We start from the raw sequence: 20847 nt of genomic DNA, 5'->3' as shown, positions 1-20847 counted from the left end.
ATTTCAGGTGGATGCACGGAGCATACCAGTGTTAGCAAAATGGCAAAATTCATATAGCATTAAAGTTGTACTTCAAGAGCTAAGACGTCTAATGATGTCCAAAGAAAATATGAAGCTTCCACAGCCACCAGAAGGACAAACATACAACAATTAATTTTAGTGGTTCTCAAACTTGTCTTAAATCAACAACCTTCTACTCATGTTAATGTCTTGATTAAATATCACAATGCAAAATACCCACACATTAAGTAAAAGAATTCCAGCTGGTAAACATGACCTGGACATTTGTAAGAATATATTTAATATATGTACACCATTATGTTTTCAGGTTACAGGAGGAAAAATGCAGCACAATTTTTTTTCTCTTGTTAAGGCACTATCATTTAAGCATAAACCTGGAGTACTCAAAATAGAATTCAGGTTTACAAGATGAAAACATGGAGAGAAGAGTCAGATGCTGTGGAAGCATGTGTGTTTCTGAAAAGTAAAATCTCAAGAAGGAAAAACAGAAATGGCATGCTTTATCCATCTTGCTTAGTGAAAGAGCTTCAGTTGAAATTGTCTAAAGTAGCAGGTACAATGAATATTGTCACAAATTGTGTTAATTTTTGAAGCGGTGTGGGTGCTGACTACTAGTAGTATCAAAAATATGTTCAAGATTGTTTTGATACCTGTATTTATAATAAAAAATGTTGTGGGGGAGGTCGATGAATTTCTGTTAAAAGCCGTTCCTGTGTGTTACATGTAACAGACATGGTAAATATTTGTTTACAGTCTTTGTTTGACAAACCATGCATTTAAGTGAAATCAACAAAAAGGAAATAGGTGTATGGATATGTGATTTTGAGATTAAAGTTAGTCTTAAAATGTAAATAAAATGTGGAACGTGTCCTCAGAAACTGTGCCATTTCTATTACATTGATGTGGTATATGTACAGTACCTTGCTGAGGTAGAAAAAATTGGAATTACGGTAGCTATTCATCTATAAACACCTTTTATTATTATCCTATTTTGTATACTTCTTGCGAATTGGAATTTGCAGAGTATTTCAGAGAACAAATTAATTAGTTTAATTTCTTCTCTGGAGAAAGAGGAATCCCAGGTATTATATTTTGAATTTTGGTTTACCAGAAATATTATTTAAAAGTGTTTGAATTCTAGCAATTCTTATAGAATTATAAATTACAAATTATCCAGATACACATTCCATTTTTTCTTTATTACTCTTTTTTTCTGTGACATTTCTTCCCCCAGTGCTTCTGATACTTAGTAATTGGGATTAATTTTATCCAATTTCACTTAACCTCCACTTTGGCAAATAGTAATTCTTAATTGAAAGCTCATTTATGTTCTGCCTTTACCAAAATGACTCAGTGTTTTTCATTTCAAAGCACTGGGTATACTGCTTTGTTAAAAATGCTCTTTTCTTATGAATTCCCTGAAGAAAATAGAAAGGTGGTCAGGTAACAAGGACAAATTTCTCAAAGATGCCCTGACATGTTTTTATCAAGTCATTCACAGTTAAAGCTCTGAGCTACTTTTTCTTGGTTAATAATACATGAAAGTTAGTGACAGTTTGTCTAAATTTACTAATTTCAACATGGCTGTTTCTAATTATCAAAGATGTTTAAAATGCTTTCAGATGACACATAGAAATTATATACCCACAAATTAGTGCATGTGTGATTTATCAAAGTAGGTTTGAAATGAATTATTATCTTGGACTACATTCTTAAAAATTTTAAATGGTTGAGGATTAACCTGAGTTACAGTGACCTTGTATGTAAGACCATGACTGGTAGTCTAAATCAGTCTAACAACGTTTTTTTCCACTTTGGAAATGTGTCTTGTCATACAGTGTAGCTAATAACCATTTGAATGTTAAATTATATTGGTGGGCTGAGAATCTGGGTACCTTGATTTCTTGTCCTCTTTCCTTTTCCCATATCCACTATTGTGAAGGGTTCTTCCCCAAGTATATGTTGTCTGAGTCGGCCTGAGGGTGTTTTTTTCCTGTTTTGTTTTTGGGACTATGGATATCTGCAGAAATCTGCATGCCAGTTAAACAGTTTCTAAAGCAGAATCCATTTTGCATGTCACAATCAAGATATACATGGCAATCTAAAACACACTGGTTGATTATAGAAGGAGCTAATATAGAGCTGCTCTTAATTATAGTAACATTTCTAAGACCGTGTTTTTGAAGCAATTTTTCCTTTGTTTTCTAAAGTGGCTAAGGTTATAGGAGTTTATGGTATTGAGTGAACTGTAAAATTGCCTTCGAAATTTGTTTAAAACGCTAGCAGTTGCAACACTAGGGGATAATCAACAAATTTAATAAAGATTACAAAAATGAAATTCTTGTCCTATTAGGTCAATGTTATGCTTTAATGGTTTTAGGACAAATTTTCAGAATTGCTGGTTTTAACATATTTTTTCTATTATTTTTAAGTGATGACATTTGTTATGGGTTAAGTGTTTTCAGAATTTTGGAACATTTGTAAGGATAATGACATTTGAGGTTTTTGGGTGTAATACAGAAGAAATTCATAATTTCAAATTATCCTTTTAAAAGAATTTATCACTTCAATTTGAGTAAGTGCTTGGAGAATACATTAGTTTTATTCACAGGTGGTTAATTAGTCTGGATTAATGTCAATTCATTGATTTAAATATTTCCCTATATATATTTATTTATTGATAAATACGTGTGAAATTAATATTGTTTTGAAAATTTAGAGGAGACAGATGGAAAATATTAGTGCATTATCCTTAATAGATTTGATGTGTATGTATCGCTTTGGGTGGTTATGGTAGGTGCATCATGGAATTGCAGATTTTGGTCAGAACTGTGTTAACCCGTTTAATGAACACATGACTGTGTTCTTGCATACAGTTTAAAGAATATAAGTACTAATGATAAAGTCTAGTGTAATGAATAATGGGATTTGATAGGTATTTAAGATATCCCCCTCCCCCGATTTCATTTTAAAAATACAGTTTTTAGACCTGTGTGTAGAATCATAGTATTGTTCATTGCTGGGAAGGATTTAAAAGGCACTGATTTTACTTTTCTGATAAGTATCAATGTAATTTTCCAGTATCAACTTGATTGATTTTTGGTTTTTTTCACAAAAAGATTCCAATTCTCATAGTTCTGGAAGGTATATGTATTTTGTATATAAAACAGAAACATTATAAAAAGGAATGGATGCAGTGTATTACAGAATTGATAGGAGCATTGGCAGTTAATTCCCACCAGTACTGTGTTTACTAAAAAGCAGGAAATGTATGGAAATAAAATATCTTCTATGCTAAAGTTAATATGCCTTATAGAAGTTATATTAAGAGTGGATGGAAATCTTACCATAGTTCACACTGAAAATGTTATTTTAAAAGTGTAGTGGAACATTGAAAATAAAAGATATGCCATATGCATTTTCTGAGAGAAAAATTTGAAGGTATTTGGTGATACAGAAATGACGTCAAAACCATCATTTTGTGGAATAAGGGAGTTTTGGAAACTCATGGAGTGAGTACATGATTAAAAAAACCAGTGGATGTGAAGAGGTTTGGTCTGTAAGACTGACCCACAAGTTTTGCAAGTTCATTAGGAAATCAACGATCAAAGCCAGATAGATCTCACTTTCTTAACTTAAAAAGGTTCCAGGAATCATTCTTTCTAAAATGAATAACCAAATAACATGTAAGGTTCGTTCAGTGATCCATTGGCTGCTGAATGTAGACTTGTGTGAATTCTTTTATCTTGTCCTGGTTCAATAATGAGCAGCTGTTTATCTGGAAGTTTTTACAGCCAAGGAATTATACAAAAGTGAAGTTAATATTTTACCCCCAAAGGAAGACTAATAGTTGGCACTAAGAATCCAATAGTAATGAGAAACCTGTGGTCAGTAAAGAAGCAGATTACTGAGTTGAAAGTAAAAACTAGTTTGTTCAGTGCAGTAGTTGGATAATTTTTTAAAATACTTTGTGCAAAGATTATAAAGAAGCACTGTTAACAATTGAGTGTATATTCTTCATGTAATATAATCGCTTTTAAAAAAACAGTAGATAACAAAGTAACCTGGAAAATTTACAATATAATACGAGATTTTTTAGCAGGATATCCTCATATTAAAATATAGTAAAATTTGTTACGATAATTAATGTCATTTTTGGGGGTCCAAAGACGACTCCTTTTACAATCAACAAGCACGGTAATTGTAAACGCGTTATTATACAAGGGTGGGATGAATTGTAGTTTAGCAGCCTTTGATAGAGGAAAAAAAGTAAATTGATAACTGACAAAGAAGTGTGTTATTGTTTTACTCCTTTTCAAGCCACATTGGCCAAGTAATGATTGTCAGATGTTTGGCTTATCATAAATTATCTTTCTATTGCTATAATTTTAAAAACTCCAGATAATTTAAAGTGGGTGATAGATTTTTCTTCACTTGGAATACTCAAGTGAAAATAGTTGAGTACACAAGAAAAGTAAAATACCTAAATGCCTAGATTTCTTAATCTTGAGTAATGTATGGACTTTAAGGAGAAACATAGTACTTGTAGACTCGGTATTGTTTTGAATTATTTTTGTTAAAACATTGTTTAATGCATAAAACTGTACTAATGCAAATGTATAAACTTACGCTCTTGGGCCTTTATAAAATTATAAAGTAAATTACATTCAACTACAGAGTAATTAAAATGTAAAATAATTTAGAATTGAGGATGTTTTATTTAATCTGCTTGAAATGTAAATTTGGTGTCGTCTCCTTTTGGCTTTCCCCCCCCTTTTTTGCCGTGTCTCTACTATGGTGTGCTGCTGGATCCCAAGTTTTCTTACCTTTTTTCTCTTGCCAAACTGCTACAGAAACATCTTTGCTCTGTTATCTGACCTTCGTTTGGTGTAAATACAGTTCTGTATTAAATCCCCTACTGCTCTTTTCTATTAGCCAGACAGTTCTTGCAAAGAACTCGTGAGTCTTTGATTCCACTTTGAGACTACAGTTGTCTTAAACCCTTGATTATGAAGAATTACAGACTTTACTGTCATTGTGGTCCTGTATAGGAATAAAAATTATTTATAATTGGTGATGATAACATTTTAATTTAGGGTAACATTTTCCCCTTTTTAAAAAATTTCATTTAAATTCAACTTTGTTAACATACAGTGTATTACTAGTTTCCAGGGTAACACATTTTAATCAATGATGTCTTCAGGCTAAATGGTATGATCCCCAAGCCCAGTGGTGTAATGGTTGCTGAATACATGTATTGTTTTAAAATATAAACTGCAGTTAAAAAGGCCCCTCCCTCTCTGTTTTGACTACTGTGCCATGATTCTCTGGTGAATCTCCCTTTCCACCAGCTCATGGTCACCTCTGTTCTTGTGACCAGTTCTCTTCTGTCCTGCTGAGTGGATTTTTCCTTGCAACTCTTTTAGGCACCGTCAGTTTTCTTCTTCCCCATCATTCCGGATGTGATCCCCTCCATCCTCTTCCTTTGAAATCAGCATTAACCATGAATTTGAAGAATACTCTTTGGAGATTGTTTCACCAGCTGCATCAGTTGGTGTACTCTGACTCCTTCCTACCACGTGCCCTTTGTTCATCACCTCTGTTAATGTTTGAAATCTGTTTCCTTCCTAACTTCTTTACCACTCTGATTGTAGATCTTTTTCTCAACCTACCTCTGTTGTCCTGCTTGTCCTCGTGTTGATGTTTTTGGCTTTAAATTCTGAGAGTTGATGTCCTGGCAGCCAGTTACGGTGGCCGTGGTCATCACAATAAAGTTGTAAAGTTATCTATAAATGTATTTTAAATAACATACTTCCAAAGTATATTTTTTGAAACTAAAAATAAAAAATTGGATGTTTTCTTATTTGAGATACTTAAGATTATTAAAAATACTGCCTTTTGAAAACAAGTGTATTTGGGTGCAAAGAAATGTTAGAATTATTTATTTGGATTAGAAATTGTTGCAATCATGACTCCAGAAATGAGGTAACTTTTTATGTCATGAAAACTTCACTAAGTTCTTTTTACCAAACACATTGGAATACTTGTTTTCAAGACCTCCCTGTGTTAAATCCTTGTGGAATGCCACTTATTATACATGACTATAGATGATAATACGGAGTTCATACATAAATATAAGTTATGGTCACTTCTTGGTTATTGAGTGAATGATCATGTTGGCAGGAGGAGCTCTCCTTTCTGGTAGAGCCTAAGTGCCCATTAGCAATAAGGTTCTAAGGTGAACAGGCTAGTATTATTGGTAAACGGAGAAGAGCAGTAGAGAGGAAGCCAGTGCAAATCCTGGGGTGAATAGTATTTTGCCAGTATGCCCTATGACTTTGGGCAAGTTAGCTTCTGTAATCTTCACTTTCTTCTGTAAAGTCCATGTTTACCCAGAGTTGTGGTTTCATGAAATAATATGAATGTTTTAATTACTTTCTGATACAGAGTGATCAATAAGTGGTAGCATTTAAAAATGTTACTGATCTAAGCATTAAATCTTGAGGTTAAAATATGCGTTTGCATTAAGTCTCTACTGTGGAAAGTGTGGGCTGATTTTTCAAGAAGTTATATGAGGTTATGTGTGCTTTATTAAGCTGCTTGTGCATTCTGAATGAATTTAATTTCTGGTCATGGTTGAAGGTAAATAGATGGGCTTCTGGATGTTAGCCCTGGCATGCCAGGCACCTCTGACACTGGCCAGAGGATCCCTTCCCCCTGTCCTGCTCCTGGGTGTGGTGGGCCTGGCAGATCCACGTCTGGGTGGGCACAGCTGTTTTGGCATCAGCAGGTTTTTACAATGAGTTCCATTGGCAAGAAGTAACGTACTTGTAGTGCAAAAGAAAGCTTGTGTAACTTGGGTTGAAGGCCCCACTATTTCAACTACATTCCAGTAGAAAATTTCATATATGCAACCTACATAAAGTGAATGTATGTGCTAAGAAACATGATTAAAGGAAAAGATTACATTTCAAATTTGCCTCTTCCACTAATCATCTTCACTCTTGAATGGAACCACATTGAAGTCACCCAAGTTGTAGAACTCCCTTACTCCGCAAAAAAGTCTACTGTAGTAAATGTCAGTATGTGGTGCCTCCAAGGAAATCTCAACAGTAGGGCTTTCTTCTTGCTCATCCTTGCCTCCCTGGAGTTGTATATATTATAATTCCCGGATAGGTTAAGACCTCAGTAAATGTTTATTTGATTGTTTTTTATCTAGTCAAAGTTAAAATGTGGATTAAATTAATAATATTTGCCCCTGATATACCTGCCAGGTGTTAAAAGACTGGCTTTTAATACTGTCTTCACCACTAACAGTTGTCTGATTTTGGTTAATTGGTTTTATTTGGTTATATTAATTCATTAATTCAACAAGAGTGTGTTAGGTTCATGCAGTCCACCAGGCATGTATATACAGTGGTGAGTGTCACACGGCATCTTCTCATGGTTACAACCTACTGGGCCTTAGAGATGGGCAAATAGGCAATTTATTTAGTGACAAATGCCAAGAGAGGTGAAGTGTTGGCCTTTGGGGGACATTCATAAGAGACATCTATCTTCTCGGGACTGAATTTCTAAGGTTCTTGAACAGCTACACATACTATGATTGAGAGCATGTCTTTTAAAGAGAATATAAACCACACCTGCATACTGATTTGCTCATCCTGGTGTTTGGTAACCTGTGAATTATTAAAGGGTTATACTGTCATTGAAGAATAACTTAGACTTTAGATAGCCCACATATTCTCTGGAGTAGTTTCCTGACCCATGAAAAGGAAGTTGGAGTAGACAAGTTCTGAAATCCCTTCAGTGCCAAGTTGGCTGATTTTTCAGTCATTTACAGTGTGGTCTTGTGGGGGCACAAAGAATCATAGTTTTATTTGTGTATAGTGTGCAGTCTGGAAGGATTTAATTTAGTGGTATAGAGAAGTGCTGCTCAGATTTTAATGGCATCTGAGTCGGGGGTTGTTCAAATGATTTAAATTCAGTACATCTGGGATAGGCCCTAAGGTTTAGTATTTCTTAAATTCCCAGTGATGTCTCCTGGTTGGTGGACCACACTTTCAGTACCAAAAGGTCTAATAAACAATGTTTTGGGGGCAAGTAATGGAGGAGTATGTAGCATATAGCAGACACTGTTGAGTAACCATGTTTTGGGTGCGTAAACTCATTCTCTCTATACAGAGGAGCAAGGGCAGTTGCATGGAGGAGTCCTCATGTGTGCTGATTGTCTTTCCAAATTCTCCCTTCTTGCTTACTTTTCTGGCCCTCTGCTGTTAATTCCTCTGGTGTTCTTCACCAGCCCCATACTTGAGATATGTCAAATCATGTGATTGTGTGGGTCTAGGGTGGAGGGGTGATTCTACCCCAGGTATCTAAATTTGACATTGCTACATCATGAAGGTTAATTTTCTTTCAAATGTTCCTATCTAGGCTGTATATAAATTAGTTTTACTGCGACTGCTGTCCTTGGCATTTCCTGTGCAGACAGTGATATTTCTGTGCCTCCAGCCCCCCATCCCCTCACTGCATCTCTGGTCTCCATGGACCCACCATTGGTGTATGCCCACATTGCTCTGGTCTTGAATTTATTTGCATAGCTACTCCCTCCCCCTGGTGGGATGGGCATTTCTGAACACTGCCTCACAGAATCCAAACCTTCATCCCCTGTTAATACTAGTTCTTTTACCAAGCCTGGGAATCTCGTCACCCCTGTTCCAGACACATGGCCACTCAGTTTTGCAAAACAAAGATTTCAAGTATCATGTTACGGCCAAGTTCAAATCTTATCTCAATTAAAATGTTCATCTCCTATTACTTTTTTCCTCTAACAAACTGTAGTAAAGTAAAAGCTTGCAGGTGGAGGCATTATTTTCCTGGAGTGAGCGACAAAGTGGCTTGCTGTGATACAGCGCAGTCCTCACTAGCATGGAGTGTGTGCTGCCCAGCAGCGTGGCCAGCCTCACATGTCCGGCGTTGGCATAACCATTGAGTGAAAGGGTCAGGGTGGTAAGAAGCAAACCGCTGCGTGAGGTCACAGGAATGCCAGCTTGCAGTGGAAGAGGGAAAAAGTGAAAAGAGGGGCTGCTTCAGTTACTACAAGAACTGTTGAGGGTTTTTTTTTTTTAAACTCTATTTCTCAAATGTTTTTAATTGACCAGGGTAAATTGATACATATTAGTTACAAATAATTATGTAATAAATATTTAATAGTTTATTATGTAAAGTGTGATTTTAAGGTTACCTGCAATGTTGTCTATTCGATCTTTATTTTAATTCCTTTCTAGTTCTGAACTTCAGCACATAATGTTGTGGAGTTAGGTACGATGTCTCTTAAAATGTTGTAAGCACTACAGACATTTCTCTTTCTAAGGTTGTGTTGCTATTTTATCTACAGCCTCCCTGTTAGCACCTGTGCGTGGATATGACTATTTTCTAATTCTGAGACCATTTCTTTTGAGAAACATTACTCATGTAATAATGATGGCTCTAAATATGATCACCATTGGTTTAGATGTGTTCCCTGGACAAGGGAAAAGTCAGCTATTTGTCAAGAGTCAGCGATGTTGAAGGTGTGTCTTGCTAGAAGCAAAGATGAGGAGCAGTGACATGAGCCACCTTCATTTTTTAAAGGTTTTATTTATTTGTCAGAGAGAGCACAAGCAGGGGGAATGGCAGGCAGGCGGAGAAGCAGGCTCTCTGCTGAGCAAGGAGCCGGATGCAGGACTCCATCCCAGGACCCTGGGATCATGACCCGAGCTGAAGGCAGATGCTTAACCGACTGAGCCACCCAGGCATCTGTAGAAAGTATTTTCATCACTGAAAATTATGCCTGTCATTGTTACCAAATACACTAGTTTTCTGAATTGTTGCCTCTAAGCAAAGAGTAAAAGTGCAAATAAAAACGCCATGATGACTTCCAGAACTGTCATCAGCTCACTTTCTAAATATTTATGTTCCAGCCTGGATTGAAGTTTTAATGAACTATGTATAATTTGAAAGGAATTTTGAAAGGCAGTGTGGTAGACAACCATTGTCCACCTCTTTCCTTTCATGTGAGAAGTGGACAGTGTTCATTTTCCTGGGGGCAAATGTGTGTGGGATGAGGGAGAGGACGTAGTGTAGACTGCCATTCTCACTGTAAGGATGAAGCCCATCAGAGGACAGGTTGGCCCACAGAGACAGACATAACAGATGGACAGAGAGGAGGGTGTGGTATTCAATTCTGGTTCCTGTTGCCTCTGAAACCCAGCTCCACTTCTCTTTCCACCTGCCCTTTTCATGGTCATGTCACCATTAATAGATATTTATGATGGTTTGCTTTCTTTTTCTGTCATGAACTGGGTATTGTTGGTGTAGTTCACTGATGCATTCATCCCACACAGGTATTGGCGCACACTTTACTGGCCCACCTGAAATACAGATATTTGACCTGCATCTCTAGGTAGAGGTTGGACATATTGATGAAGCCAGTCTACCCTTGAGCTAACATGGTATGGAACACTGCCCAGTAGTGCTCTCTTAGAGTGTGCTGACTGACAGACAATCTGGTCAGGTCCTCTCTCCTAAGCATGATTAGTTCCTGCACCCAGTGAGGGTGCTGGCTGGAGTGGAAGCTATGTTGGACAACGCTGCAGTGTCGTTCTGCTACTTTACTAGGACCACTCCGTTCCAGCCCTGACAGTGCTGGGCCTGAAGCCAGAATAGCTGGGAGTGATCTACATTTCCTGAGCTTTTCATTTCTATTTCTTTTTAAATTGAGATATAAATTACAAACCACAGGGTCTCCTGGGTGCCTCAGTCGTTAAGCGTCTGCCTTCGGCTCAGGTCATGATCCCAGCGTTCTGGGATCGAGCCCTCATCAGCGTCCATGCTCCACTGGGAGCCTGCTTCTTCCTCTCCCACTCCCCCTGATTGTGTTCCCTCTCTCACTGCCCCCTCTCTGTCAAATAATATCTTAAAAAGAAAAAATAAATTACATGCCATATAATTCACCGTTTAGCAGTGTACAATTCAGTGTTTTAAAATATATCCTCAAGATTGCGCAACTGTCACCACTATCTAATTCCAGAGCATTTCCGGAATGATGGACATTTGAGCTATTTCCAGTTTTTGGATGTAACGCTATTACGAATATTTGTGTACAAGTTTTTGCATGGACAAATGTTTTCATTTCTCTTTGGTAGATACCTAGGAGTAGAATTGTTGAGTCATAAGGTAGCTCTGTTTAATCATTTTGGCGGAACTGCCTGGATATTTTCTAAAGTGGCTGTGTCATCTTACATCCCTACCAGCAGTGTATGGGGGTTCTGTTTTCTCCACGTCCTTGCCAACGCTTATTTGTTTTTGATTCTAGCAATCCTGATGGATATAAAGTGGGAGTTCAGTGTGGTTTTTACTAATCACTAATGATGCTGAGCATTTTTTTTTTACAAGATGTGTATATTTTCTTTAGAGAAATGTCTATTCAAGTCTTTTGCCCTTTGTTAAAATTGGGTTCGTTGTTGTTTTATTGTTGAGTTGTAAGAGTTCTTATATATTTTGGATACTAGATCCTTATCAGACACATGGTTTGCAACCCATTCTTTGTATTATCTTTCCTCTCTCTTGACAGTATTCTTTGGTGCACAAAAATTTTTAATTTTTATGCAGTCCAATTTTTCTTTTTCTTTTTTTCCTTTGACTGCTTGTACTTTGATGCATCTAAGAAATCGTTGCCTAGTCCAAGGTCATTATGATGGTTGGTTTTGTGTCAACTTGGCTAGGCTGTAGTAACCAGTTATTTAATTAGTCCCTGATCTGGATGTTCCTCTTAAGATACTTTATAGATGTAGACACAGATACAGGCAACATCTACAGTCCCTTGACTTTAAGTAAAGGGGACCACCCTCAAGAATGGGAGTAGACCTGAGGTTTCCAGGAGGAGAACAAATTCTGCATCAAGTCCTGCCCGAATTTGCAGACTGCCAGCCTGCCAGGCTGCCCTACACATTTCAGACTGGCCAGCCCCACAGTTGGTTGAACGAATTCCTTAATAAATCTGTCTGTCTCTGTGTTGTGTCTATCTGCCTATGTCTATTGATCAATCGATCAATCTAGTCTTGACTGATACAGTAGTAAAGATTTATATCTATGTTTTCTTCTACAAATTTTATATTTTTAGCTTTCACATTTAGGTCTTTGATTGGTTTGAGTTAGTTTTTGAATATAATGTGAGGAAGGGGTCCAAATTCATTCTTTTGCATGTTGATATACAGTTATGGCATCATTTGTTGAATGGTCTTGGAACCCTTGTCAAAAATCAGTTTACCATATATGTGTGAGTTTATTTCTGGACTTTCAGTTCTCTTCCATCAATCTGCAAGTCTAGCTTTAATGTCAATACTTCACTGTCTTGATTCCCGTAACTTTGCAATAGGTTTTGAAATCAAGGATTGTGAGTCCTCCAGTTTTGTTCTTTTCAAGAGTGGGCTGTTCTGGGTCCTTTGCATTTCCATATGACTTTTAACACCAGCTTGTTCATTCTTGTGGGAAAAAAAAAAGTTGAAATTTTGATAGCGATTGGATTGAATCTGCAGATTGCTTTTGGGAAGTATTTCTGTTTTAACAATATTAAATCTTCCAACCCATGAACATGGGGTGACTTTATTTATCTACATCTTCTTTGATTTCTTTCAGCAGTGTTTGATGGTTGTCTTTCTTCGTAGTATACAAGTCTTGCACTTATTATTTTAAGTTTATACCTATGTATGTTACTATTTTTGATGCTATTGTGAATGGAATTGTTCTCAATTTCATTTTCAGATTAATTGCTACAACTGATTTTTGTATATTGATTGTGTGTCTGCAATATTTTTTTCCTCTGTTCTAGGCTCCTTGAAGAGAAATTATGTGTTCTGTGTAGGTCTAACCCATTTGTATCTTAATTAGATTGATTTGCTATCCCTAAGAATCTAACTAAGCCCTTTACTACTTTTCATTAGTTGCCTTTATATTATTCCTAATTAATGACCAGCACTGTCAGCCACAGCAGGCTTATTAAGTCATATGAAATAAGTTAGTTGTTAGTATTAACTGAAGTTTAATTCCTCTCTCCCAAACATTAATCTTTGCTTCCTTATTTGTTAGATAACGTGCTTAGAACAAAGGATATTTATTACTGTACTAAGGAAATAATTCCAGTGTAGGATGTGAAAATGAAGCACCTGCAATAAAGACAACAGTATGGAAATCAACATTCCATGTTGCCTGAGTTGTGATTACTCTGAAATACTTTGTTATAATTCAAATCATCTAATCCCTGTCTTTAGTGATTCTGAACATTGGTATAACAAACCTAAAAGTTTCTCTAAAATTATATTAGGGAATCACTTAAAGTTGATGTTTTACTTTAAGTTAGAGAAATTTTTATTTAGCACTTCGGGTGGGTGGGAGGGGTGCTTATAGGGAGGCCTCTTTAGATTAAAGCTTCTGTGTCCATGCATCTTTTTGTCCAGTTAAGTATAATTCTTGACGCTGGAGCATGATTTTTGAAACTTGGGCCATTTATACTCACATTTTTACAATTATTTTTGCAACTGACCCTCCTCTTTTTCAAAGCTCTATGTTTGTATTGAAGTATTTTAAAGATACAGACATTCTAACATTTACCTCTAAATACTTCTTAAGGGAAGCCTGGGTGGCTTAGTCAGTTAAGCGTCTGCCTTGGCTTAGGTCATGATCCCAGGGTCCTGGGATCAAGTCCTGCATCAGGCTCCGTGCTCAGCAGGGAGCCTGCTTTGCCCTCTGCCTGCTGCTTCCCCTACCTTTGTGTTCCTCCCTGACAAATAAATAAAATCTTTAAAAGAAATAACATGGGTCCTACATAGCCAAGTTATTGTCAAAACTAACATAATAATTTTTAATAATTGAGATATAATTGACATGTAACATTCGTTTCAGGTGTACAATGTGATGATTCGATATATGTGTATATTGTGAAATGATCACCACAGTAAGTCTAGTTAATATCTGTCACCACACATACTTACATTTTTTTTCTTGTGAGAACTTTCAAGATCTACTCTTAGCAACATTCAAATATACAATATAGTATTATTAACTAGTCTCCACTATGTATGGCATCCCCACAATTTATTTATTTTGTAACTAGAAAATTGTACCTTTTGGGGCGCCTGGGTGGCACAGCGGTTAAGCGTCTGCCTTCGGCTCAGGGCGTGATCCCGGCATTCTGGGATCGAGCCCCACATCAGGCTCCTCCGCTATGAGCCTGCTTCTTCCTCTCCCACTCCCCCTGCTTGTGTTCCCTCTCTCGCTGGCTGTCTCTATCTCTGTCGAATAAATAAATAAAATCTTTTAAAAAAGAAAAAGAAAATTGTACCTTTTTATCATCTTTACTCATTTTGGCAAACCATCAATCCATTCTCTGTATATAAAGTTTTTTGTGTTTTTTTTTTTTTGATTCCACAAAAAGTGAGGTCATAAGGTATCTTTGTCTGACTGACTTCACTTAGCGTATAACCTTCTAGGTCTATCCATATTGTTGGAAATGGCAGTATTTCCTTTTTTATGGCTGAATAATATTCCACTGTGTCTATGTGAGTGTGTGTGTGTGTGTATTTCCCCCACACATTTTAGCAGTTCATTTATTGATGGTACTTAGGTTGTTTCTGTGTCTTAGATATTGTAAATAACGCTTCGATGGGCATGGGGGTGCAGGTATCTTTTTGAATTAATGTTTTTGTTTCCTTTGAAGGCATACCCAGAAGTGGAATTTGTGGATCATATGGTAGTTCTATTTTTAATTTTTTGAGGAACCTCCATACTGTTTCCCACAGTGGCTGCACCAGTTTGCATTCCCACCAACAGTGCATGAGGGTTCCTTTTTCTCCACATTCTCACCAACACCTGTTTTCTCTTGTCTTAAAGATAACCATTTTAACAGGTATGAGGTGTTAACTCACTGTGGTTTGATTTGTATTTTCCTGATGATTAAATGGTATTGAACATCTTTTCATGTGTCTTTTGGCTACCTGTATGTCTTCTTTGGAAAAATTTCTGTTCAGATTCTCTGCCCATTTTTAACTGGATGTTATTATTATTATTTTTGGTATTGAGCTGTATGAGTTGTTTATGTATTTAGCATGTTAACCCCTTACCAGATATATGATTTGCGAATATTTTCTCCTATTCTATAGGTTGCCTTTTCATTTTGTTGATGGGTTCCTTTGCCGTGCAGAAGGCTTTTAGTATGTTGTAGTCTCACTTGTTTATTTTTCCTTTTGTTGTCTTAGCTTTTGGAGCCAAATACAAAAACTCTTTGCCAACAGTAATGTTGAGGAGATTACCACCTCTATTTTCTTCTAGGGATTTTGTGGTGTCATATAATATGTTCAAATCTGTAATCCGTTAAAATTTTATATTTTAATTAATTTTCATTGAAGTATAGTTGACATACAATATTATGTTAGTTTCAGGTGTATGATGTAGTAATGAAATGCTCAGCACAATAAGTTTAGTTACCATCTGTCACCTTGCAAAGTTATTACAATATTATTGACTATATTCACTATGCTGTACTTTTCATCTGCAGGACTTATTATTTATAACTGGACGTTTGTACCTCTTAATCCCCTTCACCTGTATCACCCATCCCTCCCACTCTCTCCTTTCTGGCAACTACTAGTTTGTTCTCTGTATTTATGAGTCTGTTTCTGTTGTTTGTTTTGTTTTTTAGATTCCACATAAACATGAAATCATGTATTTGTCTTTCTTTGTATGACTTATTTCACTTAACATTCATACCCTTGAAGTCCTTCCTTTTGTGAATGGCAAGATTTCATTCTTTTTTTATGGCTGAATAATATTCCATTGTGTATATATGGCATGTCTTCTTCATTCATCTATCGGTGGATGCTTAGGGTGCTTCCCTTTGTTGTTAATTGAAAATAATGTTGTGATAAACATAGAGGTGCATATATCTTTTTCTTTTTTTTTAATTTGAGTATAGTTGACACACATGCATATATCTATTTGCATTTAGTGTTTTTGTTTTCTTTGGGTAAATACCCAGTAGTATTATTACTGAATCATAGAGTTCTATTTTTTCTTTTTAAGAGCGTGCAAGTGTGTGAGCTTGCAGGGAGGGACAGAGGGAGAGGAAGAGAGAGAATCTTAAGCAGGCTCCATGCCCAGTACAGAGCCCAATGCAGGGCTTGATCTTACAACCCTAAGATCCTGACCTGAGCTGAAATCAAGAGTCAGACACTTAACCGACTGAGCCACCCAGGTGCCTCAGGTCCTTCTATTTTTAGTTTTTTGAGGAACCTCCATACTGTTTTCCATAGTGGTTGCTGCACCAATTTACATTCTCACCAACAGTGCACAAGGGTTGCCTTTTCTCCACGTTTTCACCACTGCTGTCCTCTTGATGATAGCCATTTTAACAGGTATGAAGTGACGTCTCATTGCGGTTTTGATTTGTTTTTCCCTGATGTTGAGCTCCTTTTCATGTGTCTGTTGGCCATCGTATGTCTTTGGGAAAATATCTTATTCAGGACCTCTGCCCATTTTTAATTGGATTATTTGTTCTGCGGGATTGAGTTTATATATTTTGGATATTAAATCCTTATTGGCTATATCATTTGCAAATATCTTCTCCTACTCAGTAGGTTGCCTTTTCATTTTGTTGATAGTTTCCTTTGCTGTGCAAAAACTTTTTATAGTCCCAGTTGTTTATTTTTGCTTTGATTGCCCTCGCCTGAGACAGATTCAAAAAACGTTAGTAAGACCAACATTCAAGAGCTTCTTGCCTATTTTTTCTTTTAGGAGTTTTATGGTTTCAGGTCTTACATTTAGGTCTTTAATCCATTTTGAATTTATTTTCACGTGTAGTGTAAGAAAGTGCTTCAGTTTAAATCTTTTGAATGTAGCTCTCCCGTTTCCCAGGACCATTTATTGAAGACTGCCCTTTCTCCATTGCATATGCTTGCCTCCTTTGTTGTAGATAAATTGACCATATAAACATGAGTTTATTCCTGGGCTCTCTATTCTGTTTCATTGATCTCTGTCTGTTTCTGGGCCAGTACCATACTGATTTGATTATTATAGTTTTGTAGTATAGTTTGAAATCTGGGCCTGTGAAACCTCCAGCTTTGTTCTTTTATTCTCAAGATTGCTTTGATTATTTGGGGTATTGCTGTTGTTGTTTTGTTTTTGTTTGTTCTGTTTCATTTTTTTCTGGTTCCATAAAAATTTTAGGATTTTTTGCTTTAATTTTGTGAAAAATACCTTCAGTATTTTGATAGGGATTGCATTAAATCTCTAGATTGCTTTGGTCAGTATGGACATTTTTAACAATAATAATTCTTCCCATCCTTATGCATGGTATAGCTTTCCATTGATTTATGCTGTCTTCAGTTTCTTTCATGAATGTCTTATAGTTTTCAGTGTACAGGTCTTTCACCTCCTTGGCTAAATTTATTCCTAGGTTTTTTTTTTTTATGCAATGTAAATGGGATTGTTTCTTAATTTCCCTTGCTGCTGTTAGTTTGTTATTATTGTACAGAAAAGCAACATATTTCTGTATATTCGTTTTGTATCCTGCAATTTTACTAAATCATTGATGAGTTCTAATAGTGTTTTGGTGGAGTTTTTAGAGTTTTCTATACATAATATCATGTCATCTGCAAATAGTGACAGTTTTATTTTTTCCTTACCAATCCGAATACTTTTTATTTCTTTTTGTTGTCTGATTGCTGTGGCTAGGATTTCCAGTAATATGTTGGATAAAAGTGGTAAGAGTGGACATCTTTGTCTTGTTCCTGATCTTAGAGGAAAATCTTTCAGCTTTTCACCAGTTAGTGTCTTGTTAGCTGTGGGTTTATCACATATGGCTATTATTATGTTGAGATCGTCCCTCTGTATCCACTTTGTTGAGAGTCTTGTGTCTTCAGTCTTGAACTTGTTTATTATTTAGTGTTTTCTGTACCTAAAATCATGCCATCTGCAAAGAGAGATAATTTTACTCTTTTCCAATGTGTTTATCTTTCATTTCTTTTTCTTGCCAAATTGCTCTTCCATTATGTTTTGCAGTCATAATGCAGAAATACTATCAGTATTTCAAGAGTAGTTTTCCTGCTAAGTTGCCTCCCAGGTTGCTGTGTTGCCCAGAGCGTGTGATGTTGAGATTGAGGTAGTATTTAACCAAGGGCCTCTCACAACAACAGGACTATAAGTGGACCCAGTGTTATTCAGCCTGGAATTTTCATAATCTTGTAAAATTAATATCCTACGTTTTACAGTTGATGTTAGAAAGTATAATTTTGGCTAAGATGGCTGCAGTTATTATGGAAATACTATATAATGGAATTGAAGGTGAATTGAAGATTAGATGAAGAGTCTAGTTACCGTCACCAATTATACTTATGTATACTGATATTACTAATGTGGGTAACTCATTCTAGAGTTACTCAAATAAAAGCAAAGAGAGATGTAGGAACTAAGATGTTACTCTTCCTGAGAAATAATAAGGAGCACCCCAATTTAGTTATATGTAATTATATATTCAGTTTAGTTCTGTGAATTAATAAAACAAGATTAGGCTCTGAAAAATATTGTAGACACTTTTACATGAAGCAGTATATTATAGTGGTTATGGGCATAGACCCTAGAGCCAGACTATCTGAGTTTATTTTTTTATTATTATTTTTTAAATTTTTTATTATGTTAGTTACCATACAGTAAGTACATCCTTAGTTTTTGATGTAGTGTTCCATGATTCATTGTTTGTGTATAACACCCAGTGCTCCATGCAATATGTGCCCTCCTTAACACCCATCACCAGCCTATTCCAATCCCACACCCCCCTCCCCTCTGAAGCCCTCAGTTTGTTTCCCAGAGTCCACAGTCTCTCATGGTTCATTCCTCCTTCTGTTTACCCCCCCTTCATTTTTCCCTTCCTTCTCCTACCGATCTCCCTGCTATTTCTTATGTTCCATAAATGAGTGAAACCATATGATAATTGTCTTTCTCTGCCTGACTTATTTCACTTAGCATAATCTCCTCTAGTCCCGTCCATGTGGCTGCAAATGTTGGGTAATCATTCTTTTTGATGGCTGAGTAATATTCCATTGTATATATGGACCACATCTTCTTTATCCATTTGTCTTTTGAAGGGTATCTGGGCTCCTTCCACAATTTAGCTATTGTGGACAATGCCGCTATGAACATTGGGGTGCCTATGGCCCTTCTCTTCACTACGTCTGTATCTTTGGGGTATATACACAGTAGTGCAATTGCAGGGTCATAGGGTAGCCCTATTTTTAGCTTTTTGAGGGACCTCCACACTGTTTTCCAGAGTGGCTGTACCAACTTGCATTCCCACCAACAATGTAAGAAGGATCCCCTTTCTCCACATCCTCTCCAACATTTGTTGTTTCTTGCCTTGTCAATTTTTGCCATTCTAACTGGCGTAAGGTGGTTTCTCAATGTGGTTTTGATCAGACTATCTGAGTTTAAATCCTGTTCCACCATTTATTAGCTTTGCAGGCTTGGGCTCTCTGCCCTGTTTCCTCTGTAAAATAGTTCCTCTTTTATCTATAAAATGGGGATATTACTAGTACTAGTACTTATAAGGTTGTTGAAAGGATTAAGTTAACATGTATAAAGCACTTAGAATATGCCTGACATATAGCGATAGTGATGATGATGATGAAGGAGGAGGAGGAGGAAGAGATAGACGCTCTCTCAGGAGTGGAACAGTATTCCTCAATAAAAAAAAAAAAAGAGCTATCAAGCCATAAAAAGACATGGAGGAACCTTAAATACATGCTGTTAAGTCAAGGAAGTCAGTTTGAAAAGGCTACATACCTTATGATCTCAGCTATGTGACATCTGGAAAAGACAAACAGTGAAAAGATTAGTGGTTGCCAGGAGTTTGGGGAGTGGTAGGGAGGTAGGGGAGGGATGGAGCACAGGACATTTTTAGGGCAGTATGATACCGTAATGATGAATACATGCATTATACATTTGTCAAAACCCATAGAATGTGCAGTGCAAATAGTGACCCCTAATGTAAACTAAAGGCTTTAGTTAGTGTGTCAGTATTTGTTCATCAAGTGTACCACAGTAATGCAAGATGCTAATTAGGGAAAGTGGGTGCTGTGGGGAGAGGGAGTACAGGGTATTCTCTCTACATAAAAAAGCCCTACATTTTTTTTAAAAGATTGGAGGGAAAAAATAAAATTTATTATAGTTAGATATAAATACAAAACCCAATAATTTTAAGAGAGCATCTTCCTGGATTTTTGTAATATAAGTGAGATTGATGACTGGTATGGGCTGGAGCTTTGCAGGTAAATTAAACAGTGAGAGAGACATGATCTTTTTTGTGTATATTTTAATTTTTATATGAATGGAGTGAATTTTCTAAGTCACAGAGTGGAGCATACCTGCGTTTTTGTCTATCCTGGCAATTCCTAGGCAGTGAGCCAGTCAAGTTTGCACAGTCTGAGGCAGTTGTCAGGGATGAGAGGTCCTCTACACACGTCTCAAGGCCATGTTACCAACTGGTCCAAGTCAGAAGCCCCAAATAAGAACTGACTTTCTTGGTTGGCAGGATGCAGAGAAAGAGTATGAGGTTATTGCTAAAACTGGAGCTGATTAGATTCTGGAATTAGGAAGTGGCAAGCTAAAAATTAAGCTAAATAAAATATGAATAAGGTAGTGCTTTATAATATTCCATTATTTATTGTTAACAACTTGGGCAATTCCAAGAAAAAGAGTATTCTGAGTGAAGAATGACTTGGCAGTGCTGAGGATAAAAGA

The 20847-nt window shown here is 36.5% G+C and overlaps 1 protein-coding gene across 2 annotated transcripts in view; it reads left to right on the top strand.

The window, feature by feature from the left end:
* Nucleotides 1-13256, top strand: part of UBE2V2 (ubiquitin conjugating enzyme E2 V2) — a 60921-nt gene extending 47665 nt beyond the window's left edge. For both annotated transcript variants that reach the window (XM_087864883.1, XM_045789106.2), the window contains one exon: nucleotides 8-13256. In XM_087864883.1, coding sequence (XP_087721009.1) covers nucleotides 8-154 — 147 coding nt within the window. In that variant the 3' untranslated portion in view covers nucleotides 155-13256. The remainder of the gene's footprint in view (nucleotides 1-7) is intronic.
* Nucleotides 13257-20847: the final 7591 nt, after the last annotated feature.

This window comes from Ursus americanus, chromosome 9 (genome assembly GCF_024610735.1).
Source record: "Ursus americanus isolate L20-20 chromosome 9, mUrsAme1.1.p, whole genome shotgun sequence".
Classification (NCBI taxonomy): Eukaryota; Metazoa; Chordata; class Mammalia; order Carnivora; family Ursidae; genus Ursus; species Ursus americanus.
This window is presented reverse-complemented; position numbering and strand designations above follow the sequence as displayed.